Raw genomic sequence first — 25,205 nt, 5'->3', positions numbered from 1 at the left:
GTCTTAACTCTGAATAAGCCCATCGTATTAGAAGCTGCCCAGGATGCACATGGAAGCATGATCTAGCAACTTATTTGCAAATAGCTCCCTTTCATTCCCCCACAGATCTGCCCAGTGTTTTCATCTTCACTCCATAGCTGTTCTCTTTTTCTCTCTCTTCTTTTCCTCCAGCATCAGCTTGTGGCAGCAGATTGCACTCACTAATCAAAGGAGGGCTGGGCACTTTTGTTTATTTCTTAAAGTCTGTGGCACTTCAGTAACACCAGCCAAACGCTTCTTTTCATTAATGTTCCACACCAGGCCTGACAATAGAGCCTGGGCAGTGCCAGGACACAGCAGAGAGGGACAATTTTGCTGGTCCAGTGCATTTCCAGTGCGTTTCCAGACGGCGCATGAGCACTGCCTTAGGGATGCTAATGCCTCCACTCCATCACCTCCCAGGTGCCTGCTGCTCTCTGCTCCTCTCCTACCACCTCCTGCGGCGGGGAGGAAGCTGTCCTCCACTGCCACCAATCCGAGCTGCCTCACTTGGATATCTCAAGGGAATCAAAGGAAAACTCGAGTACCACGTTCACACCACTCTTCACCCGTGAGGTTCCTCGGTAGGGCTCTGTAGGGAAGTGATGGACAGGAACAAGGCAGCACCTCAGGGTACGTCCTGGCACAAGGGTGGGGATGGCTTGGGCAGCGCCCAGGGCAGCAGCTGGGCAAAGGACAGGCCTTTCCACAGCACCAGCAGAATACACTGCATTTTTGGGGTATCAAAGGGAAGAGACAAGGAATATTTCATCTCCCTTTCACACCATCTGATGCATGCAGAGGGCCAAACAGCTGATTTCAGTGAGGAAGCACAAAGCTCCCATAGTCTTGTCGGACATGGTCCCTCAGACTCAAGGTGAAATCCCGCTTTAATAATTCCTCATCTCCTCCTTTTGACTCTCTGTCTACCACAAACACACCATCAAATCTTCAGCTTGCAAAGGGAGCAAACCTGTCCCCAGACAGGTCCGTGCTACATCCTTCCAGTATGGTAATTCTCAATCTTCACCACAAACCAGTAAGTCCTGTTTCGCCTCTTCCTTTCCACCACCATTAATATGTGGCAGATCTCACCCATCAGCTTTTGTGCCTGTTCCTCCTAGAAAATTTTGCAGGCACCTTATTTTCATAGAAGCAGCAACGTGAAACTAATTATTTTTTTTTGTACATTCCCTAATTCTCCTCTTTGTGCACAGCACAGTCCAAAGGTGAGACAACTCCTTGCCCAGCTGTGGCTGCAGTTGCATTAAGACCAACAGCAAAGTAGCTGCTAGTAATTCTGCAGTGCTGACCAAATGTAGGCCAACACTTTGTGGTTGACCATCAGAGAGACAACAAGAACTGAGCCCACATTACTTTCTCTAGACTGCTACAAACATCCAAACGTTAAGAAAGTTTGCTTATGTGCATTTACGCTTTGTGACGGCAGCACAAACTGAAATTAAGAGGTACCGTGGCCCCTTTGAAGCTGCCTTAAGAGTACAAGGATGCAGAACTAACACACTGACTTTTGAATAGCCATAACTCCAGAAACAGGAGAGTATTCCATACCTACAGAGAGAAATTTGCTTTCTGAAAAACAACTGCACAGCTATTCAGAGTGTAATCCCACCAGAAGAGAGCCCCTGCAGAAGCCCTGGATCAAGCTGGAAGGGCAAGCAAGGCTGAATATGAAACTGGGAGTCAGAAGGGAAATTATTTGCCCCAAGCACACTGCAGGTCAGCAGCAGAACCAAAAAGGCCCCAGCACCCAGCGCAGAGCTTACTCTCCATCAGCTCGGGGTGGCCAACTGACGCTGCCGGGGGGTCACCCACCTCCAGCCGGGTGTCCAGCAGCCTTGCATCAACCCGAGGTGACCAACGCAGAGGGGCCTGACAGAGGTTTGCCCAGCCAGTCTCGCACACACCAACACCCCAGTATGGCTGGTGGGGCAGGGCACAAAATCTCTGTCAGACAGGCTGGATCTGATCAATCCTCTGGCCACCCTCGCCCAGCAGCTATTCAAAAAGGGATAACCCCCAGGGACAGCACCATCACAGCTACCCAGGGGGGACTTGGAAGTACACACCAAGAGCACAGTCTTCAATTAGTTTCCTAAAGGACAGTTGGGACCACAAAGTCACCTTCTCAGAGCAGAAACCACTATGTTTCATCCTTTCCTTGCTCTGCAGAACCCAGGAACACATGCTTGGCTGAAGCCTATCTTGTGGAAAGGCATCTTATCTTGATTGGAAAACACTACCATATGGAAAGAATTTCACTTTCCCCAGTAATTTGTTCCAGCAGCTAATCAACTTCATTCTTAAAAAATTAACGCCTATTTTCTCATTTCAATTTGTCTGGCTTCAGCCCGCAGCTGTGGGTTTGGGCCACATCTCTCTGGCTTAAACAGCTCTTGGGTACCTGCCTTTTCTCCCTGTGGAGCTATTTATGTATCGCTATACAATTTTCTTCAGCTAAACAACTACACTTGCCTAAGTTCCAGTCTTAGGCATCAGTCTGGGGATTTTTTTCATTCTGTTTCCCCCTGAGGACATGCTGCTCCATGAAGTTTCCTATACTCACATACCCAAGGCACACACCTCTGTATTTTACATTCTTCTACACGGAGGCAACAGATCATGGCCTCTCTAGGAAAGGCAACTGGGCATAAACAATTGAGTTTAGAAGCAGAGTAATGATTGCTGCTGCTCACTGCAGATAAAGGCCACTTGTGGTGAGCATCACATCTCTGCTGCGACCAGCTTTAATCACAGCTGAGCTAATGTTGAGTGTCCCAGCGCTCTTCCACTCACTCCCCAGCCTTAAATCACCGTTCTTCTGATTCCCTGCATGTCTGCCCTCTCTAACTCCTGGCTGTCTTCTCATCTGGTTTTTGACCTTCTTCTCCCTTTTCTCCCTGTTGTACAGATCTCTTAATAAAACCACTTGTCCCCTAAAAAGTCAGAGAGTGAATGTGTGGCTGTTTTCCCACCACTTGCTCTGTCGCTGCTCTCCACCTCCCTCACTGTTGCCGCTCCTGGGCAAGAACTACCCACCTCCTCCTGTGTCTGCCCAGAATAAATACATCATTATGAGAGCATTTAATGACAACACTGATCCTGTTACCTGTGCTAGTCAGTCAGTGGTCTGGCAGCTAAGCTGAGTATTAATTATTAAGTTTAAATGCAATAGGTTTCTTAGCAAAAAAAATGCATTTTTGGAGAACACTGTATTGGGACAGTGTTTTTGTCTGGTTTTAGCTCACAGCTTCCTCAGGGCAGGAGCCAACTCTTTGAGGCTTGTATTGTTCTAAACATGTTGATGGTGTACTACAAGCAACTTGCAAATAGATAATTTAAGTTAATTAATACAAATAAACTAATTACAAGCAGCAACAAATTAAAACAGCACAGAGGGTATCTCCTGTGCTTGGGGTAGCAGCCAAAGTGAAAGATGATGTTATTGCAAGGCCTTAGGACTCCCTCCCGCCCTCTCCACACGCTGAATCTCAGGAAGGTTTCCCACAAAGACACTTCACGAGCGGCTGCTGCTGCCAGGAGAAGCTGCTGCTTCACCTCTTGGCCTGATTATGATAGCAGCAAATTAGGGCAATTTTTCACCAGTGATGCTGTTGGTGCCTTAAGAGCAAAGCAGGTCCTGGGGACGGCAGACTGCAGCACGCAGCAATGATCTTATTTTGGTGCTTGCTAACCCCGCGGCACAGCACAAGGTCATTTCTCCACTTCCATGGCCACCTCGACTCCGGCAGGACATTTCTGCTGGCCCTTGTAAGGCCCTTGGTTGTGCTGGGCATGAGGGCAGCATTTGGGCTGCCAGGACCACTACAGCTCCTGAGGCTGGAAAACATTTTTTTTTCCTAATTTCAGTTTATGTCACTTAGGCACACGCCTGCGTCCCAGTCAGGGCTTTCCTTTCTCCTTCCATCTAGGGATGGCAGAAATGAGGGATCAAAGCACTGAAGGGATCAAAACATAAAAGCTAGAATAAATGAAGCCATGAAGGAATGGGAATGGAGATCCACTCCTCTAACATAATTAACCTTCCCAAGAACAGATAGTATTCCCAAATTAAAGGACATCATGGGATGCAGAAATGCAGCCAGGTCAGGTGGGAGGGATGTACTGAATGAAGCATCAAGGCAAATGCAAACACTGCTCCCACGGCGGAGATGGCATCAGTTGCCGGCATAACCACATAACGAGCGCTCCAGCCTCCAGACGCCCACTCCTCCGCTCAGTTCTTAATGAGAGCAGAGATTAAAGGGCTTTCGGTCCTCGCAGCACCGTCGTCGTGTTGCTCAGCCCTGGGGCTCTTTCGGGGATGCTCTTCCCAAAATGAGGTCTGATTTTGCTCTCGCTCCTCTCTCCCAGGCTCCAGGACCCGCCACTGCCACCAGCCTGCGGCCACCCGTGGGCACCTTCACGCGGGGCGGCCACAGCCCGGCCTCCCCCCAGCACCCCCCGGACTCTTTCCCCCCCTCCCTCCCCAGTTTGCAGGGGGACCCCGGCCAAGCGGGGTACCCCTCTCCCCCAGTCCCTGTGGTGCAACATCCCCCCCCCCTCCCCTCAACCCCCGGAGCTGCCCCCCTCAACCCCCCGGGCAGCCCCGCCCCGAGGGCGCCCCCCAGCGGTTGCCCCGCGCATGGGCGGGAGGCGGCTCCCAGCGGAGGGGCCGAGCTCCCCCCCCCCCCCCCCCCCCGCTTTGCTCCCCCTTTTTCTTCCTCCTCCTCCTCCTGCTCCTCCTGCCGCTGCCGCTGCCGGGCTCCGCTCCGCCTCGTCAGCCCCGAGCCGGGTGCCCCGGCCCTGCCGCACCTCCCCGGCCTCCGCAGCCCCGGCCCGGCGGGCGGTGAGTCCTGGTCCCCATCGCTCCCGGGAGGCTGGAAGAAAGGGGGGGGCGGGGGGCGCAGTGTCGCCCTTATCGAGGGGTTCGGACACAGCCCGGAGCGGCGGGAAGAGGGAGCCGGCCAGCCCCGGGATGCGGCGCGGGGGGGGGGGGGGGGGGGCGGCAGCGCAAGCTCGGGGCATCTCCCCGGGTGATGGTGGCCGTGCTCGGGTCATCCTTCCCCGGTGACGGTGGGTCCTGCTTAGGGCATCCCCTCCGCCGGGGTGCAGGGGGCCGTGCTCGGGGCATCCTTCCCACGGGGTGCTGGGTGGTCCTGCCCGGGGCACTCTCCTGGAGTGCCGGGGCCATCCTTGGTGCACCCTCCCAGGGGCTTGGGGTGCCGGGGGCTGAGCATCCTGCTTGGTGCATCGTCCCAGGGTGCTGGGAGACTTGGTCCTTTCCCATACACCAACCCGTGAGATCCCTGCCCCGGGGATCAGCATCAACTGCCCTTTTTCCAAATCAGCTGGGCTGGGGCCGGGGGGGGGGGGCGCGTAAGGCGGGGGGGGGGGGGGGGGGGTTCAGGTGTCCCAGGAACAGGACCTGCTTCTGCAGCCTTTCCAGAAAATGCCTCTTACCCTGCAAACCTCCGGGCTGGCAGAGCTGCCTGGTGGTTAGAGTACAGCTGGCCACTAAGAAATCTTGGGTTTGGGGTCTGCTGTTGTCCCCCCACCCAAGCCGTGCTGGCTTTGTGGCTCCTCAGCCACGGCACTCCCTTGGATCCCCTTCCTCCTTGGCTGGAAAATGCACATAAACATCCCCTACCTGGTGGCACCACTTAAAAAGCACTTGTTTCCTTGGGAGGAGGCACAGCATTACAGTGCATTTATACTGCACGATGAACCACTTTTATAATGCCTGTGCTCAAGGGAATATCTAAGCATAGCCATACCTGTTTGGGCGTTCATCTGTATGGAAAATGCAGCCTCTTTCCTGGCTAACACTGGGGTTGTCTTGCAGAAACCATTTAGTCTGTCTAGACAAGTATGATGAAGAGCAAAGTGCCTGGAGCCGTGAATGATTAGAACTCGGGTATCTCTGCAGTGCTAGGTTTGTGGTACAGTGCTGATAGGTGTTGCTCAGTGCTTTGGGGTCTTTTGGTTTGTCAAAAGAGGAACCAGCCAGTAGGTTGTAGAGGTTTGTTTCATGTAAGAGCAAGGGAAGAAGAATGCAGTCAGCCCTTCATCACACACGTGCATGGGGGAAGCATCACAGAGAGTTTGACCAGACTGAAATGAACAGAGAAAGCACTGAAAAATGATGAGTAAATGGGGGAGGAGGGGGAGGAGGGGGAAAAGCATGTACCCTCAGCTTACTTTCTGGAGGGTTGCACAGAGAGGTTCACGAATGTTTATATACACTTAGTCTCAAATAGAAGGCACTAAAAAAAAAAGTAGCATTATGTATGAACATAGAATAAAATCCTTAGGGCAGAAGACTGAAACTAGGGCTAATGTATGTCCTTAATACATATTCAAATGAAGAAAAGTGTATTGAAGAGAGCAAGCTTTACGGTAAAACAAAATCAAGGGAAAGTGGATGTGGAGGTGTTCTTAAATATTTAAAAACACTTAAATAAGCACAGATGGAAGCATCTGTCTCCATCTTAGGTATTTAATGACCTTTACAAATCTAGTCTTTCATCCTGCAAACTTCTCTGTTTACAAGTTGTCCATCTGATTTGCCCAACAGTCCAAGTAAATTAATGAGGAAGATTCATGTGAGGACAAACTTCCAGGACTGAGCATTGTGGCAATAACATATCAATCATAGTTCCAATATGACAGGTAGATTCTCCTCCCAGTAAATGCGTGTGTGAATCCCTGATGGTTTCCACAGCTCCAGGAATGACTCATTTTGAGAGAGACCACACAAAGCATCTGTTTCCAAGTCACATCCATATTCTAGAGACGTTACACATAAATACTCTTGGGATCTGGCAGTACATGAGGCCAGAAGGTTTTATCTAACTTGATAGTCTGGAACACACACAGATCTGACTCAGTGTTTTGTGACCATTTAGTGCAAAGTGAATGGAAGATGCTACAGTTCCTTGTGGGTACATGTATGGGGATGATCAGGTTCAGAGCGTATTTTATCCATGACCAGAGGAGATCAATTCTGAGAAATGCTGAGCATCTTGAAGCTCCTCTGCAGCCCCTGGGAGTTGCCCCATTTCAGGTCTGAACCTGGCCAAGCAGATTTGTTCTGGCCCCGGTCACTGAGCACATTCAGCAGGCAAAGCCTGGCTCTGTGCAAGGGGCTGAGTTTAGGTTCTCAAGGAAGGAGGTGGACTAGTGAGAATTTTATCTGGGCCAGGCTTAAATGCTCTCACACCTTGGTGTCCTCTCTGTCCCATTGCACTGGGTTTTCTTACTCACTGAGAGTTCAGCCTCTCAGTCAAGAAAAATCTTTCTACACATGTCAACAAAAAAACTAAGAAAATTGCTTTCAGGCTGTCATCTTGTGATACTGGGAAGGAGAGGCTGATCCTAGAGTAGCAGTAGCATGCACAGACTGCAAATCTCAGGGAAAGAGCTATTAAGCAACAAGGGCACGTGTTGATAATTAGTTAATGCTTGTTATGTTTGCTCTGGGCTTTTCATTTCTGTTGACTGGCTATGAATTTTCTGCACTATCACTGCTTGTTTATAGTACAGCACCTAACTTAAGCAGTTAATCAGTTTTAAGAGACTCTGCTAATGTCCCTCTGACATTCGAAGAGCCCAGTTAAGTGCATGTGCCTCTAAATACTTCACAACAGCTGAGGGTGGAAGGAAACAGAATGAAATCTCCTTCTGTGCATCTGCAGCTTGCGGTGTATATAAGAGAGTCAGTGTTAGAAATGACTTACAAGTTGACTTTAGAAAGACCAGCCTTAAAAATGCATTTTTAAAAAAGTATATAGAAATACAATCTGTACAATGCTAGGACCAAATTCCGTAAATACCAAATAAATCCATTATGTACTACGTACCTTTCTCTGAACCTATACAACGTAGATTTTCTGCACACAAGACCATTTCTATCTTGTCAGAATACCCTGATTGAACTCACACTGTATGATATTGCCTTGGCTTTTGAGAATTACACTGTTACTGTCAGCCCCAGGCATATCTATCCAAGAAAGCAATGTCAATATAATAGAGAATAAATGACATAACTGTAAATTACAAAAAGAATAATTCATAGGTAATTTTCAATTACAGAGAATAATTTATAGGTGCCTGATTTGCAAAGAGAATAATTTATGAGTAACCTGAATTGCATATAAAGTGCATTACAGGTTACCGTAAGAAAGGGAATATACCAACTGCTCAGGTGTCACATGCTGAAACTGGATTTTGGGGGCATTTCTTGTGGAAACACCCACTATAAAATAGATCTGGCAAATTCCATAGTACAAAGAATTGTGTATTATACCCAACCTGATCTGAAACCCCTATATATTACTGAAAGCTAGACCTGTGGCCCTGTTGTCCTTGGAGCTCCTGCCTGACAGCACGTACCACAAGCAGAAAGGCCACAACTGGGTTCCTACAAAATAATAATTGGAAAAGTCTGTCCCCAACTGCGGACAAGGAGCCAAATGCCAAAACCTTTGGGTTATGTATGTCCCCACTGCACCACATGGATGTGATGATGAATAATGTGAAAGATATGAATAACAGAAAAGAGACTGAGGTCTCCATAAACCAGATTAGGGTTCCCAGCCCTGTCTGGCTCCTTCCCTGCCCTGTTAGGGACTTTGCGGGTGCCAGGAGGGCACAGGCTCATGTTTCATACTGCACAGATGGGCATCACTTGTTCATACGAGCCAATACAGGTGCTCCGTGTTCGGGAAAAATTGCATTAGTAAATGGCTGCAAGATGGAATGACAAAATGCAGATTGGGAATAGGATGCTTTTTTCTAATGGCAAAAGTGGAGAATGGCACACAAATGGATATGAAGAGTGTCTCCACTTGCAGCAGATCTTTCAAATATTATTTTGCTTAAAGAATTTCCTCCAGTGCAACTAGAAGTTACTGGCCTTTTAAATAAAAAGAGTTACTTTCTCTTCCTCAGGACTTGCTAGTCAAGTCCTGTGGCTTGTCATTGAACAAGGGGCCAAATTAGCTTCTTTTTTTCTTTAAAGACATAAGGTCTTCTTCCTATATACCTGAAGGGCAGAAGAATGCATCAGTGCTTCCACTTCTTCATCACCCTGACGTCTTAAAAACTGAGGGGAAAAAAAAAATCCAAGATAAAACTCCATTCCCTCCTGAAGCACTTCATTGGGGAGTTATATAAGGCACCCTCAACATAAGAGCTAGAATTACAAAGCCCTTTTACATTACTTCAGCTAACGAAACACTATATCCATATATTAGATCAAGAACAAATAACATCTACTATAAGTAATGTTGTAAAATGGTTTCTTTTTTAAAATGCTAAAGTTGTCCATAAAAATTTTCTGAAGCATTAGTTTTTTTTTCCAGTGAAGTATTTTAGAAAATCTTGTTAAAGAGAAGCAATTGCGTTGGATGTGGAGAATGTAATGGGTTGCTGCTATTCTGCTGGAAGCAAAACCGGAGTCTGCAGGAGAAGGAGGCACATGTCGCTCCAGACCCTGCGTTGCAAGTGAATTCCTGTGCTTGAGCTTTCAAAGGACTAAAGCGTAATCATGGACATGCTTGGACATGGTGGACATTCACAAAACACCCGTGGTGATAGCCGGGAATGTCTAGAGCTGGGTGAATGTCGTCTTTTAGGAAGCTTGGGAAACAACGTATATCCCATAGCTTTGGATACACACTATATTCCATGACAGAGCCTGGGGGAACACATGCTAAAAGACTGCGCTCATTGTATCTGCTGTTGCATACATCCCATTTAGAAAAGAGAAATCCATTCATTTTCTAACCAGCTCCTCCCCCAGACCCACACTCCATTTATTGACAGGAAGCACTGATGAAAGTGGCTCGTGTTTCTCAGAAACCTTTGACAAGCTCACCCTCAACCTGGACCAAATGCAAAGTGTCTCCTTGATTTCCCTGGAAGCAATAGGCAGTAGCTCACAGAATCACATCCTAGTCACTTTAATATTGCTAATAGTTTCCAGGTTTAAGTTCTGCATATGACTGGAAAAATGATGCTTGTATTTAAAGTTTGTACAGAACAAGTGAAATCTTGGTCTTAGGAAAAGGCAAATCTTCACCCTGGCCCAAAACAAAACTCCTGATGACCTGGTGGGGCCAGACTCTCACTTTGTCCTCCCAAAGCTGGAAGTCAGTCCCATGTGTGGAGATTTGCATGACAAAGTGCAGAACAACCTACACAAACTCTTATTGCTACCTGTAAAAACCAGCAGAAGCACTTTGGGCATTTTTGGGGCAATAAGAAGAGATGGCTCAGAAAGCATTTCAGATTTTATTTCTAAATTTTTGTTGGATTAGGGCCCTTGTACCACTTCAGATCCCACCGTGCCATCTGCTGTCAGCCTTTAATGCTAGCAAAATACAAAGCTTGCAAAAATAAAAGAAAACTGTGTACCTGCTCCCTCTCCTAGGCTATATACCCTTAGCGCCAAAAAAGATCACACAAAGAGAGTCTTTTTAAGGACTGCTTGTACAGAAACACATCTTCCCAAGGGTTAGATGTAAAGAAACTCAATGTTAATTTTAATGGGCTGCCACCTTTCTCTTACGGTGCAAACTACCAGAGCCTTCTCTGCATAACTGAGGAAAGGCTTTGGTTCGTGTTGGTTCTATTTTTTTAAACATTGATTTTTGTTGTTATGTTGCTGTCCTCAGGGACCACTGCATGTCATTTACCTAACAGAGCTAGGCTGCAGACCTACCTAAATTACAGACTTAACCAGATCTTCTTAAAAATATTTTGCTTATTTATTTCTGTGATTGAATGATGCTGTTATAATGGTGACGGTCAGCAGTTGATATATTTGCTTATCCACCCAGAAATCTTGTCTGGTTTCTTTTAAGTTAGAATTAACTTGCCTGAAAGAAAATAATACATATTCCTGTGGTTTTGTGCATGTATACCTGTGTATTTGTCATTCTGCTGTATACAGGTGGAGCACTTACCTGTGGTAGGCAACTTTGCTCAAAGTACTGCTCAAAAATATTCTCTTTCTACTTGGCAAGATCTCCTTACAAAAAATGAATGTTTTTGGAAAGATCCAGACATAGGTTAGCCATCAGGGTTGTACTTTGTTTCCTCTTTGTCTTCCCTTTCCCCAAGACATCTACTGGAATCCCCATAAGCTCATAAACTGTGATGGGAAAAAGGTGCTTGACTTCTGCAGCTTTGGAAAATGCTGGCCTTAGAAAGGACCCTGGAGAGGATATTTCTGAGATGCTCTGAATGAATTAATTTCTGTTGCAGGCTTTCATTTGCTCTTTATTTACTACTTTACATCATCACCAGCATTCTTGATGCTAACACAGTGTGACATGAAGTTATTCATGAAGTGACACGATGGCAATGGGCCCGTACATTTCTTGCTAGAGAGGCGGCACCAGCAAACGTGAGTCTCACCCACCAAGTCCCACCTGTGGGTCAGGCTGGGCAAACCTTCCCACATCTTACAGCCTGACAGCAACAGTGCGAGCCAGCAGATGCTCAGGGTCAATACCTCAGAGTGAGGGTTCAAAGCTGTTAGGGGAAGTTGTGAACAGTAAATAGCTGCTTTCGCTGGTGTCAGGTAAGTCAGAAGTTTAGACTTCTGATAGATAAATAAAGACCAAGATCTACCTCTTCTTTCCTGCCATGGACCTATGCCTTTGAGAGTCCCAAGGAGTGTGGTTTAGCCCAAGCAAAAAGGAGCACCACCTTTCAACAGCATATAAGAGCCAGTGCAGCCAGTTGCACAACACACAGAGGTATTTCTCATGTTATTGGGACTTCGGGATAGAGCACACACACAGAAAATAAATCAAACTATCTGATTTAATCCAGACATCTGGTAGCAATAATGGGGCTATGCATTCTTGAGCACCATCTACTGGTACATTGTCTGTAAACATACACGCAGATGTAAGGCATGCTATAACAGCTACTCTCACACACATGCGTAGGGCTCCTGGCCAGCACTATGCACAGCATTTGTAAGCTCCCAATCAAACCTTACAGCTGGGATCTGGGGGCAAAGCGCTCTGAGAGAAAAGTGTGAGAAGGTTTCCAGGTCCCTCGCGAGGCCACGTGCTGATGGTCATACCCTCTCCTGCAGGCAGTGCCACAGCCGGTGGGTCTCTCCGCGATGCTGCAGTGCAAACACGCTCAGGAATTCAGCTTCGGGCCCCGGGCTCTGAAGGACGCGCTGATCTCCACCAACCCAGCCCTGCAGGAGCTCTATGCCAAAGCTTTCTCCAGGGCGGAGAAGCTGTTCCTCTCCGAAGCGTACAACCCACAGAGAACGCTCTTCTGCACACTGCTCATCCGGACGGCTTTTGACTGGCTCCTCAGCCACCCTGATGCCCCCGAGGACTTTGAGACGTTCTATCATGCCATGCTGAGGAGGAAGCAGAACTTCTATCGAAAGCACATTTACCTGCAGCCTATAGGTAATGCAGGCACCTTCACTGAGCCACCTGGAAAGATATGGGAGGGAGATGGGTTGTGCTGAACACTACTAACAGCCTCTTCTAAGGACTAACCCACAAAATGCAATCGCCATAGCAAAGACAAGTGTAATACCAAAGGCTCTGATGTGCCCCCAGTCCAGATTCACAAGCCATGATGACAACTATCAGTAGCCCTGCCCTGTAATGGTATGTGTGCCCCTGGGTGAGACTTGCTATGAATAGATACATGCACGCATACATACATATATATCTATTTGTAAAACAATGCTGGATAAAAGAGCATTTCTGGAGCTCCATCCCTGATGGTTCATTGAAAACCACCTGTTCCCACATTAATCTTTCTGCACAACTTAAATAGGAGACAACTTTCCTAGCACATCTACTCTGCTAATGAGTGTGCTAATGCCTCAAGCAACCTCTCAGAAAGAGCCCCCTCTCCTCCTCCATATCTGTATAACCATCTAGAGATGTCCGCCACATCCCAGAGTAAGCAATTAACTTCAGAACAAACCAGCCTTCCTCTTCCTCCCCGCCCCCAAAACCCCTTCAGACCCTATGGCTTACCCTGACTTTAAAGAACTGATAATAGAGCTTCTCTTCTTAGACTTAATCGAAGGGCCAGCCGGGCCTTCGCTGCTGGATTCCCTCCAGAGCTGTGTTGAGTCTTTCTTCCTGGGTCTCCGTGTGAAGTGCCTTCCCTCCATCCCCATCTCTTCCATTCACTGCTGCTACCGCCACAGCCGGGACTCGGACAGGGTGCAGCTTCATGCAGGTAAGGACCTGGGAGCCTGTAGAGACATCAGCTTGGCATGCGGGCACAAGCTCTCCCTTAGGAAATGCCTGAAATAGCCCCTCATTGCCTCAGCAGGGAGGGGATGAGGAAGGGAGTGAAAAGGGAGAAATCCTGTTCCCGTGGAAAACCCAGAACTTTGAGGCTGGAAACGGGAATAAAAAACAAAGTGACTTTCATCATACTTTCCTCTGCTGTTTGTATTTTTCAGTGCTATTATGATTAGGTCCAGCTCTGCACAGTGATCGGATCGGCTCTGCAGGAAGGCGCTGTTGATTCGGTGCAATCAGTTCTCTCATCTCTTGTCCAGAGCCAAAGTAAATTAGTGGTCTGGGTGGCACAGGTGGGGAACTCACTGGCCTTTCACGTTAGGAAATTTAGGTTCAAGTGTCACACAGCTCCCCAGGGAAAGGGGTTTGTCAGCTGCCAAACCTGTGCTGCACAACCATCCATCTGGAACAAGCTGTTTGCAGGTACCGTGGGCAGCACGTGCTCAGCACAGACCCAGTGCTGCAGCGATGTGGCTGCTCCAGCTCAGGTCTGAAACACCTGGAGGGAAATCCTTATACTTCCAGGAGCTTATTTCCATGGGTTAGTACTGAATTAACCTGCATCTCTGCTCTTAGCTCTGTTTTGTTTTAACTCTGTGCTCAGCACCACTTCCAAAGTCAGGTCTGCTCATACTCCGACTCGAGGGGATGGGCTACACAGCCACGGTTCTCCATCCGAGATGCTGAATCCAGCAGCTCTGCCCATCTGTAGCTTGGAGTACACCCTCCTCCCCACGAGCAGCAGAAATTCTGGCTTTTGCGTGTCTTCCAGGGATACTTCATTTTAACGCATATTTCTCTTGTGTTTGTCCAGATGGGATCCTGAATTTCCTGAAGAACAACAAGCCCATGGATGCCCTGTGTGTCCTTGGACTCACTCTGCTGGACCTTTACCCCTGTGAGACCTGGAGCTTCACGTTCAGCAAATTCCTGCCAGGACAAGGTAGGATTGGTCTCTCACGATCTTTTAGCACAGCATGCAAATAAGGCAGCACTGTACCAAAAAACTTTCCCTGGGAGACTGGAATAGCCAAATCTTACCCTTAACATTTTATTCACTCCCTGATAAGAGGAACCGGGCTTTCCCAATTTAAAATTAGGGGAGTCAGGGCTCCTGATCCAGACAGAGGTAACTGAGGTGCTACAAAACTTTTGGGAAGTGTGTCTCATCACACCCTCTGTGCTTAACTGGACAGCGCTACACCAGCTTTCTGTTCATGCTGCCTAAAGTGAGGCAGTCTTAAGAGAGCTGATGTCTAACTTGTATGTGCTTCTCTTTACAGAAGTGGGAGTCTGCAGCTTTGCCAGATTTTCTGGGGATTTCCCGCAGGCTGGTTGTAGCAGCTTGAACCCACTCACACAGAAAGAACAGTTATGTGAAGTCAGCAAGGAAAGCAGAGACCGGACATTGCCATTCAGTGCACAAGTGATAGTCCAGTGCTGTAAGGTAGGACCAGAAATCTCCTGCACCCCTATTTTTTGCCACATAGGATTAAATATTTTAGGCCTGGGCATAATTCATGTCTCAGCCCAATGAAGCAGGCATGAGACTGCTCCCAGAAGATGTAGGCAATCACAGCTAAGTCCACATACTTAATACAGTCCTAAAGAGTGTGTATTTTAGTGCACTGTGCAGACAACTCTTACTCTCCTTGCCGTGGAGCAAACTACAGCATCAGCTGTATAGTGAGGCTACAGAACTTATGTCATGGAGCAACACTGAGACAAAAACCCTGCCCAGCTCCCAGGCTCATACTTGGGTAATCTGAGTATTTTGCTTGTGAGGTGATGCATGTACAATAGAATCTACTAACTGATGCAGTATTTGGAGGTTAATCAGATTATCTAGTGGACTCACATGTTAACTAATGGCTGGCTGGGAAGGGGTGACTGTGTCTTCCTCAGGCATTGGTATCTATAAGGGGATAGGACCACTTGTCCGAAAAGTACCTCAGACAATTTTGCACCTATATTTATACACAGATGCCCTTAAACCCCGCTCGTCTCTAACACAACCTCTTCATGAGTGCTGTCCTCCCTCATCCAGCATTTCTCCCAAAGCTGGCCCATGCGGAGCAGCCGCACCAACACCTTCAAAGCCATTGCTCTCTGTCTCCCCCGGTATTTGGCTATTTTTTAGTCTGAGGTCTTTTCCTATAGTAATTTCAAATTATGTTAGGTGGCAATGGGAGGAGGAGGGGAATCCTCCATCCTCAGCCTTTCCACGATTGCCAATTTCCAAGGCAGTCGTGCTTGGCCAGCTGACTCCATCTTAGTTTTTGCTTTGGCACAAATGTTAAGAGCATCCGCTTTAGAAGGACCCAGATCTATTATTGCCAACAGCTTCTTACAGATTTCTCACATGGACTGTGCTGCTCTTTTCAGACCCCAGTGGGACTGTTTTTCCCCCTTAACAAAAAACCAAACACACACCACACTGGGGAAGAGAGTGACAGCAGCACTGCCCTACAGCTCTGAACATGCTATCTCCAGGGTCTTCCCACAGCTGCTTCTAAAATAAACACACCCATCCCTCATCCTCCAGCAAACATGGATGTTGGGATACCTGGGAAGCAGGGAGCCACGTTCCCTTTCACCTCAGAAAAGCCTAGGCTGGAGGGCTCCCAGCGCTGAGCAACAAGTTGGTTAGACTGTTGGAGAGCAGAACAGCAGAGGAGGGTACAGTGGAAGCAGGAATGACCCCATGCTGCTGATTTCTTCTTTCCTGAAAGGTGACCTGTCACGAGATCTGCCACCTGATGGGGCTGGGGACCTGCCGCTGGCTGCAGTGCATCATGCAGGGCGCGCTGAGCCTGGATGAAGCCCTGCTGCGGCCTCTGGAGCTGTGTCCCATCTGCCTTCGGAAACTGCAGCACGTTGTGGGCTTCAAACTCATCGAGCGCTACAGGGTGAGAGGCAGATCCACCAGCCCTTCCCTGGAGCAAGGGGACAGAGCAACTCACCCCAAACCACAGCATTAAATGTGCTGTAGCAGCGCGTAAAACGCAGGTGCCCTCAGTATAAGGTGCTAAGACAGCAAGCTTACACCTAAACAAGGAGGGTGGTATACACGCGGTCTGTGACTAACGTAGCACTTTACACAAGCTCCAGGGCTTTTGGCTATTCCCATCAAGGGACAGCGCAACAGTCTGACCACATTTTGCTACTCTGGAACATGAGGTGTGGAGGGCAGGCAGGTTTCAAGCCAGAGCAGCAGTGAGCTCAGTGATTCCCACATCTATGCCCTTTCCTATGTGCCACCGTGGTTTTCTGCCTCTCTGGGGCTGCTGGTAATAAGGGCAAAATATTCAGTGCGTACTTTGCTGCAGTTCCTCTGTTTAAAGGTATGAGAAAGGATCCCAAATTATTAACCCCTAATAAGTGGAGGGTCCCAGACTCATCTTTTATCTCTTCTCTCCCACTCATAAAACTGCTAATACCACATTTAGACAACATCAGGAAGAGTGCTAAGATGCCCTTAGCTCTAGAAAGGGTTTTCTACCTCTGCTGCCTAAAAAGCAGGATTCAGTACCCAAATGGCTGGTGGAATAGAAATAATGTCATTATTCTCACTCAGCACCCTATCTTCTCCCTGATTATAATTCCTGTCTGACACACATCGTGTTCAGACACAGGATTTTCCACTGGTGCCTATCTTACTATCTGTGGGTTGTATTTGTAACAAGATAGATGCAGAATGAGAATGGGGATGCCTCTAGGTTCATTCAGCTTGGAAACAGATGCATGGCAAAGGATGTGGGGGGAAACAACACTTTTGTGTGGTTTTGCTGCTTGTCTGTGCAACTGCAGTGGTGTTAGACCCATCTCTGACAACGTGGCTGTTTGGTCCCTGCATCAGTCTGAGAGGTGCCTAAATTGCCCGGACTATCAGAGGACTAAATTCTGGTTTACTTCAACATCCAGCCTGTCAGCATCCAGCTCATGCTTTTGAGAAGAGAACTGCCATCTGCATTAAGCTTTTCTGGAAACATTTTTGCCTTTACACCTGCAGTAAATACCGTAATTGGCTGAGCATCCCCTGGCTACAGTGAACACAAACCTGAAGAGAGGGTACACTTGCCAAATGTCACATCTGCTTGCTTGATGAGAAAAAGCTCAGCTGGATATAGTACAAGCTGGTATAAGAGAGTTGTGATACCCTCTGTAAGAGGCTTTGCTATAGCACTGAGAGGAAATATAAATGCCAGAGATGAATTAAATAGTTAAGGAACCTGACAGAAAAGAGCACAAAGCATTTGGAGACAATATCAGATAGCACAGTTATTTGCTAAGCATGTTTTGAGAGAGGTTGTGGCTGGCCAAGTGCAAGTCTGAAGTCACATTTCCGTTTGGAAAACTAGCACAGATCCCCCACCTGCCACATAACAGCCCCAGACACTCATAATAAATACAGGAAATGCCAAACACAAAGCTGTTCCTCTCCAGGAGCAGGTAATGCTGCTGAAGTCTGCGACTGAGACACTGTTAAGGGCAGAAGAGCATGGGGGACAGGAAACCAGTTCTTATGCAGGAGGAAGAGCCCCTCAATTTATCTGAGTAGCACTCAGAAACACACCGCATTTTTTCATCACAGCTGCTTATTGAGTGTGAGTCATCTTGAAAACTGAAAGCAATTAAATTCTCCTGGTGTTTCCCCACCACCACTAATGTTTCCACCTGCTGCTTCTGCAGCATCCAGGCTGCTCAGCACGAAGCACCTAGGTTAGTCTGCTAGTGGCCACACGGCAGAAGAAAACTGTGCTCGAGCTGCTTGTAGAGGTTGGGGTAGCTACCTCCTTACCGTGGTGTGAATTGGGGTATCTGCTCCCAGGCGCGGTGTGGCTGCACTGCTGCTGGGGATGACAGTGCTGCCGTGGCACAGGGGTTTGGAAAACACCCAGGAGCCCCTCGAGGTGTCAGACAATAGGTTTCATTCTCAGTGACTGACTTGGGGTGGACATCCACTTCAAATAATCCTGCCTGCAGGTAAGCTAAAACCGTGAAGAGGTTATCCCTTTCTAGTCAAATATGAGAACTTGAAAAGAAGCTGCAGCCCTACAAACCCTTCCTGAATTTGAATCAATAAACCACCCAGAGAGTGAGAAGCCTGAAAGATTTTGGAGTTTTGGTAGTAATCTTGAGTCAATCATGCCCTCCTTTTGCCTTAAATAATCCAGATACATCCTCTTCTCGGCAGCTTTTTCTCTTATTGGGAAATGTGCTAAGTAGCCGTTGTGTTTCCTTCCCAGATTCACGACTCCTGGGAATTTTAAGAAACATTATAAAATCATGGGCTGGTGGCAGCTTTCAAATAGCTTTGCTGTAGCCTGCCCTAGTCTGGCTCCTACTGCAGCTTCTGGTGCTGTCTTTGTTTTTTAAACCCAGAGGGAGGGAAGGGCTATTGGAGGTAGGATGAGGCAGGAGAAAAGTTGTGCCTTTACATTTTTTCTTGCCCCAGAGGGAGGGGGCAGGGTGGATTAACTTATCTGAAAGAGTCCATTTTATTCCTGGATGAAATTCTTCCCCGAGGCTTCATGCACAGACTGAAATGAGAAACAGGGCTGATTCCTCCCACCCACTCATTTTGAGCTCTTTATCCTTTCTGTCACTTGTCTGAAGAGAGAAATAGAGGAGGGAAGGGGCGGGGGGAGCAGCAGGGTGCTGCAGAAGGGAGTTCTGCAGGGCTGGAGATCTCCTGCCCGCTTCTCAAACACCACAGCTCACCCTGAGCGGAGCACGTACGGACCCAGCACAGTGACCGGCCTCTTGGGTTAATACTCTGTCACCCTTGTGTTTCCCAAAGCAATCACAGGGCTTTGCAAAGGTATCAGCTGGGAGCTGCAGAAAGAAAAGATCAAGAAATAGGCCACAAGGGTGTGAAAAAGCTGAAAAACACACACAAAAAAAATCCCCAACACATGTCAGCAAGGCAGACAAGAAGATCACCTTTTATCCAGTGATGACTGGAGCACTGCGATTCATTCCCCAAAGCATAAGGAATAAATGTGCCAGAAGCAACCTGCTATATGCCCCATTGTAGCATTTAATATTCAAATAGGAAACTGTCTCAGACATTTTCCTTTCATTAATTCTTTCCTGGAGCCCAGCCTTCCCACTTGTATATTTCAGCTCAAGAGGGGAAGAACTATTCTAAGGAATAAAATGCACATTACCACACATGATGAAACAAGATTCTTCACCACTATCTCAGGAGCTTTTTTGACATAGCTTCCTATAGAGAGGCACTGGTTTGGCTCCCATGGAGATCATATCCATGCAGCAGGGACCGATTTTGTGCTGTTTTCTTCTATCATCTTTAATAATAGGGCAGATACCGTCCACATCTGACTGGAGGCAGCTCTTCCACAGCTGCAGACTCCAAGAAAAGGAGACAAGAGAAAGCCCCTCCTTCATGGAGTAACCATGAGTAGTCTGAACCCATCTTCGGGCAGAGAGAACCATAGCATCAGAAGCTGAGCTACCCAAGATAAATAGGTTTACCTGACAAACACTGGGAAAAAAAAAAAAACAAACAAACACATTTTCTCTAATTCTCTAAAGTGAAACCTCTTTTCCTCTCTTCACAGAAGCTCTACACTTGGACACAGACTGTGTTGTCCACTTGGCCAAGGCAAGAGTCAGCAGACCTGTCTGCCTCAGAGGACATCCTTCCGTTCAGCTCAGACTCTGGGATGTGCTGCGAGAACGACTCCGAGGCTGTGACCTCCTTGTCCGAGCCGCTGACACCGGACACTTGCAGCCAGGCCCTCTCCATTGGGCAGGAGCTGGAGCAGGACGAGCATTCGTGTTCGCTAGCGGAGGTGCACAGCCAGCCCCAGCTCGCCGGGCCCACCAAGTCCACAGATACCATTAAAGATTATGAACTGTGGCTGGAGATGTGCATTGCTGCCCTAGAGAAGAATGTCTCCGAGGAGGAACTGGCTCAAGTAGACAAGACCGTGGATGCCCTGGCTAAGTGGGAAATGTTTACAGGACAACTGCCTGCTATGAAGAAGGACCTACCATTTGCTAGGGACAACACTGGGCTACGGAAAGTTCTCGGAGACAAATTTTCCTCCTTGCGGAGGAAATTGAGTTCCAGAAAACTGTCCAAAGGGGAATCGTCCCCTCATCGTTGGCGGTGGGAAGAAAACTAGGCTGGGCGTGCCTTGGGTTAGGCCAGCTTTGCTCCCACAGCCTTGGTTATGTTACTGCCCTGCTTCTTACCTTTCTCACTACAAGTTGTTGCTGTCAGAGAGAAGCAGCAACTCCCCCCAGGAATAAAAAAGTTCTTTTTCTGAGATTGCTAATATATTTTTTGATGTGATCAGTTCTTTAAGGGTTTTTCCTGTGCTGGTCTAAGTGACAGCACTATTCCCAACCCACATCAAGTCCTGTGTAGGCACTTGTATTTTCTTGCCATATTTCATTTGGTCTGAAATCAGCCAGGAAGAGGTCCACGCTGAACACTAAACATGCTCACACAGAAGCTCGGGCTATCTGAACAAAGACATGCAAATTAAACCAGGGCAGCTCTCCCATACACAGAGCTCTCCTCTGCTTAGCATTTCAGTCTGAAGCACAGATTATATTTCTCCCTCTTTTCTCCCCCGTTCCAAATGTTTGTCTCTGTTCTGGTCACTGCCCCAGCAGCTGGAGGTTGTGTGAGTGCAGGAGCAAAACCGAGGCTGATTCATGCTACGAGTAGGGGGGAAAGAGATGGAGGAGGACAGGCACAGGGTCAGCAAGTGAAGCGGAAAGATCCCTGGCAGCTCATCTGCCATAAAGAACAGTGTTAGGGTGATGACTGTCTTTTGGCGGACACTCAAGGGGATCTCCAGAGCTGCTTCAGTTCAAACAAAACCAGGCTTGGAGCTGTGAGCTGTAACTTCTCACATCCTCTGTAGATTGGCACAGGAGAGCAAACCTTTGAAAACACTCACACACTCATTGATTATTAACTTAAAAGGGGGAACTACACATGCATTCCTCTCTCTCTGCCTTGAGAAGTTCACACCCTGGCTTTTCCTCTCTTCTCTGCTCTATAAATCCCACACTGACCAGGAATGGGTGCTGTGCTGGCACCAGGAGCTGCAGAGCTTGCCTCCCCACTGCCAGGGCTTGTCCTTCCTCTCCAGCTATTTATAGACATTGCTCAAGAGGCTGACAGGTTTTTGAGCTCTGCAGCAGCAGCACGTAGGGGGAAGGCTGGCTCTCTCCAACCCCAGCTCACTCAGACCTCAAGACTGGTAACACTCTGCAGCTCACAGCTACATGGCCACACTTCCACAGTTTTCTTCCGCCTAAAAATATCAGCAGGTAGGACGGGGTCCAGTTCAGCTGAGAGGAGAGAGAGGATGTTTCTCTCAGAGGAGCCAATAGCTTTGGCTTTCCTGAGCACTTGCCCAGCGCACTTTGAGGGCCTCAAACCATGCAGTAACCCTGCAATGCGTTTTTGGAGCGGGAAGGGAGAGGATCAGGGGAAAACCATTGAGAAAAGCTTGAGATTTACACGTGCAGGTGAATAGAAAAGATGATCTTGTAATAAATTCAGCTGGATTCCGGAAACACAAGTGACTTCACATCCGCATGATTCATGCGGAGAAAAAAAAGGGAGTTCTGGCTTCGGGATGGATGACGGCAATTCCTGGAAACGTTTTTTCCAGGCTGCACGCCTGGCCTCGGCGCAGGCGCGGTGCAGCGGGGCCGCTGCTGCCGCCCTCTCCTGGCAGCCTCAAAGGCGATGGGGTTCTCATCCAAGACATTCTTCCCAGCAGCAGATATTTTCCAAGCAAATCCTGCTTGAATTACAAATCCATGCACTGCCCCATACTTGCTCAGTTGTTGCCTTAACAGATTTACTATTTTAAGCAAGAGATTACTTCTTGTTCAGCCTTGTTTGCTCTTACTCTACTCTGTACCGAATCATTAGGCTGAACTTTAGAAACTTTCCAGAAAGAGGCCATAAACTCAGGATGACAATATTGCCTAAGGGAAAGAGGCAGCCTTCTATCATAACAAAGTCCAAAGACAAAAGAGAAAAGGGGTGGCACAGAAACAAATCGAACTGCTGACAGAGTCACAGATGGGAAACTCCCTATGTGACATTTGGCTTATAGATCCATGTTAGCTCTGTTGTGAAAGCATGAATTTTTGCTGAAGAGCTGTTGCTTACCAGTAACACATATTTTTGACACCATCACTGACAGAACCACCAATTACCAGCTCAACTTGTCCAGAAGTGCTCCAGGTAAGAAGTAAATGAGCATGGCAACTCAGAGCTTCACTTACTCGGGTGGGCAGCTCAGCAGGGTCCATATGCAAGATCCAACTCTGCAGTGAAAAGCAGAAAAGTGTCTGAAAACACTTTTAAGACCTGAGGCAGCTGGAGGAGAGGCGGTTCATGCAATATTACACTGCAGATTTTTGTTCGTTGTGAAGACGTTCCCATGGAGGTGGCTACTCTTCACATCAGGGAAGGCTTCCAGTGCTGCTGCTGTACATTACAGCACAGCACAAAATTCTGTTCCCAGGGTCTGTAAGTACTTACATTACACAGTCCACACCAGTATAAGGACTGGAGGCAACCTGGATCACGGAGGGGTAAAATGACTGGCCAGGTTACACAGAAAAATCAAGGTTATAACCAGGACTAAAGCACAAAGGTGCAATTCCTCCTCTTCTCTGCATGTACTGGAGTCATAGAGGGGCAGAAATCAGCTGACAGAGGAATTAGAAGTAAAACAAATTGAAGGTAATGCCCTAAACAAGATTTCCTGCATTTTAAGCAGCAGGTTTCTAGGGAGATACTTCTGCTTGGAAGGGTGTGGGAACAGCAGCATTAACTTGCAGTTAATAAACTGCTGAGCAAGCTGTGGAGCAGAAATACAGATGAGATACTTCAGAGTCATTTTAGAAGGTCAAGCTGCAGATCAACCATCAGTAAGTAGTAGTAGGGTACTCTATATATAAAATGCACACCCACAAGTTATTTTCAACTCAGCAGCCAAGATTGGAGTTGGTTACAAATGGTCCAGGAACAGAGTTTCACTGTGTAGTAAGCAGTGGGCAGGGCAACCTGGGTGTGCGTTGTGCAGCATTTCAGCCCCGCTTTGGTGAGCCTTCTGCAGGGAGACAGGCAGCAAAGGGGACTGGGCAACCCGGATGGGGAAGGAGGCAAGTCCCAAAGGGCAGCAGTGCCTGGAGCCTGCCACAGAGCTCCCCGGGGCACTGCTCCCCAAGGCTGGCAGCCTCCCTCTGCAGCCCGGGGAAGGCAGCACTTGCATTTCTCTGCTTCGTGACCAGTGGGTGCCTTGCTGTGACAGGCAGATGATCTAGCAACGTACTCTGCACCTGACCTGCCTTCAGGAGATCCCCCGGCAGGATCCGGTAACTCCTTCGCGAAGGTGCTGTTGTTGTTCATGTAACAATCCCTAAGGCAATGGTACAGCACAGTCACGTTACACTCATCTGGCTCAAAACACTTCCCAAACCACACCATCCTCCGCTACCTAGAGCATCCTCCACGATCAAAGTAGCTCCAGTCATAGCCCTTCTGCCCCAAGTTCAAAGATATTTGTTTTGAAGCAACTTCTAAAGTCTATAATCCTGAACAGAGCAGAACACAGTCTTTTAATAGCTTTACAAGCTCATAAAGACAAATATCTTCTCCAAAAATAAACAGACAGAACATTCCACTCCTACTCTTAAAACAAGAAGTTGCTGTGGTTGTAAGAAGTAGGGGTACAATGCAACTGTCCAGGGAAAATTAAAAACAAAACACAACAACAAAACAAAACAAACAACCCCCCAGACTCTGCTAGTTAGAGGTGAAACTGCCTACAACAGCTTGCAGAGGTGGGAAAGGAGAAACCAGTGTCTCCTATAGAGATTTCGTTAGCAGTATTCAGCACTTCTGGATTTAGCAGTGGATGTGAGCACCTCCCTCCTCTAAAAAGGGTATTTTTAACTTAAGTCTGTTTCTGCTGTGCAAAATTGAAGCTTTAATAGGAATGCTAACTTTTGTAAAAATCCCTGAACACTCCTCCTCATAACCCTTCCTTCCTTAACTCCATGCAGCTTCTCAAGACATTGGTCAGTCTTGGGGAGAACGACGAGAAGTTTGGTAACTTCTGTTAGTAGCTGAATAAACTTCCTCCAAGGCCTGTATAGGATAACGAGATCCCAGACTGGAGATAGAAGCCACAAGGATTAAATTTCTCTCCTCAAAGAGCTGTAATGAATACTTAAATATTACTATAACTACCCCAAACCTTATGCCTTGTACACTTTAGCAAAAACACAAGTTATATAGCCCTGCCTACTTTGCATTTTAGAGAAGCCTCTCCCTTGGGTAATAGCCATGTTTTCCCTTTTATCTTCAGAGTGTTGCATTATTGAAATTGCAGGAGTGATACTGTAGTAACAGGTAGCCATGCTGATCCTGGGAAGAGAATTCAGAGTTAATCTATTGAGTTTAGGCTCTCCCTGGGGTACGAGCATTCATTGGCACTCAACAGACAAACCTACCTGCAGAACCGACTGCTTCAGCCTCTGTTCTGATGGGGCAACATCTGTGCAGCTGAATTATGAGGGACATCTTTGCTGTATGAAGTGAGATAGTTTGAGATACAGAAATATTGCCAAGTATGGAAAAATGATGTCACTGAGATACTCTGATTCAAGCCTCTCACCCTGTGCTCCAAATAAAAATTTAAATCTCACTGAAATTGGTGCAGTTTAAGCACCTGCTCATGACTGCTGACCAGGGAAGGACCGAGGCTCAGGTAGGCACGTCAGTGACAATGCATTTCTTACTTTGATTAAAGGTTTGGAGATTCAGCAACTCAGACATCG

At 47.6% G+C, this 25,205-nt stretch overlaps 1 protein-coding gene across 1 annotated transcript; it reads left to right on the top strand.

The window, feature by feature from the left end:
• The first annotated feature begins 4,783 nt into the window (after positions 1–4,783).
• On the top strand, positions 4,784–20,650 carry AMZ1 (archaelysin family metallopeptidase 1). Its single transcript, XM_033000358.2, has 7 exons — positions 4,784–4,888; positions 12,155–12,488; positions 13,114–13,281; positions 14,164–14,292; positions 14,633–14,796; positions 16,082–16,258; positions 19,937–20,650. Exons 2-7 carry the CDS (start codon positions 12,185–12,187, stop codon positions 20,504–20,506), a joined length of 1,512 nt encoding a protein of 503 aa, XP_032856249.1. The 5' UTR covers positions 4,784–4,888; positions 12,155–12,184; the 3' UTR covers positions 20,507–20,650.
• The last annotated feature ends 4,555 nt before the right edge of the window (positions 20,651–25,205 follow it).

This window comes from Tyto alba, unplaced genomic scaffold (assembly GCF_018691265.1).
Source record: "Tyto alba isolate M040663 unplaced genomic scaffold, T.alba_DEE_v4.0 Super-Scaffold_28, whole genome shotgun sequence".
Classification (NCBI taxonomy): Eukaryota; Metazoa; Chordata; class Aves; order Strigiformes; family Tytonidae; genus Tyto; species Tyto alba.
Note: the sequence above shows the minus strand (reverse complement) of the source record. Positions and strands in the feature narration are given on the sequence as shown.

Excerpts from the sequence above, each read along its gene's own strand:
- AMZ1 (XM_033000358.2), top strand. The coding sequence starts at position 12,185 with ATGCTGCAGTGCAAACACGCTCAGGAATTCAGCTTCGGGCCCCGGGCT. Across the intron at positions 12,489-13,113 it reads CATTTACCTGCAGCCTATAG|ACTTAATCGAAGGGCCAGCC; the intron begins GTAATGCAGGCA and ends TTCTCTTCTTAG. Across the intron at positions 14,293-14,632 it reads CAAATTCCTGCCAGGACAAG|AAGTGGGAGTCTGCAGCTTT; the intron begins GTAGGATTGGTC and ends TTCTCTTTACAG.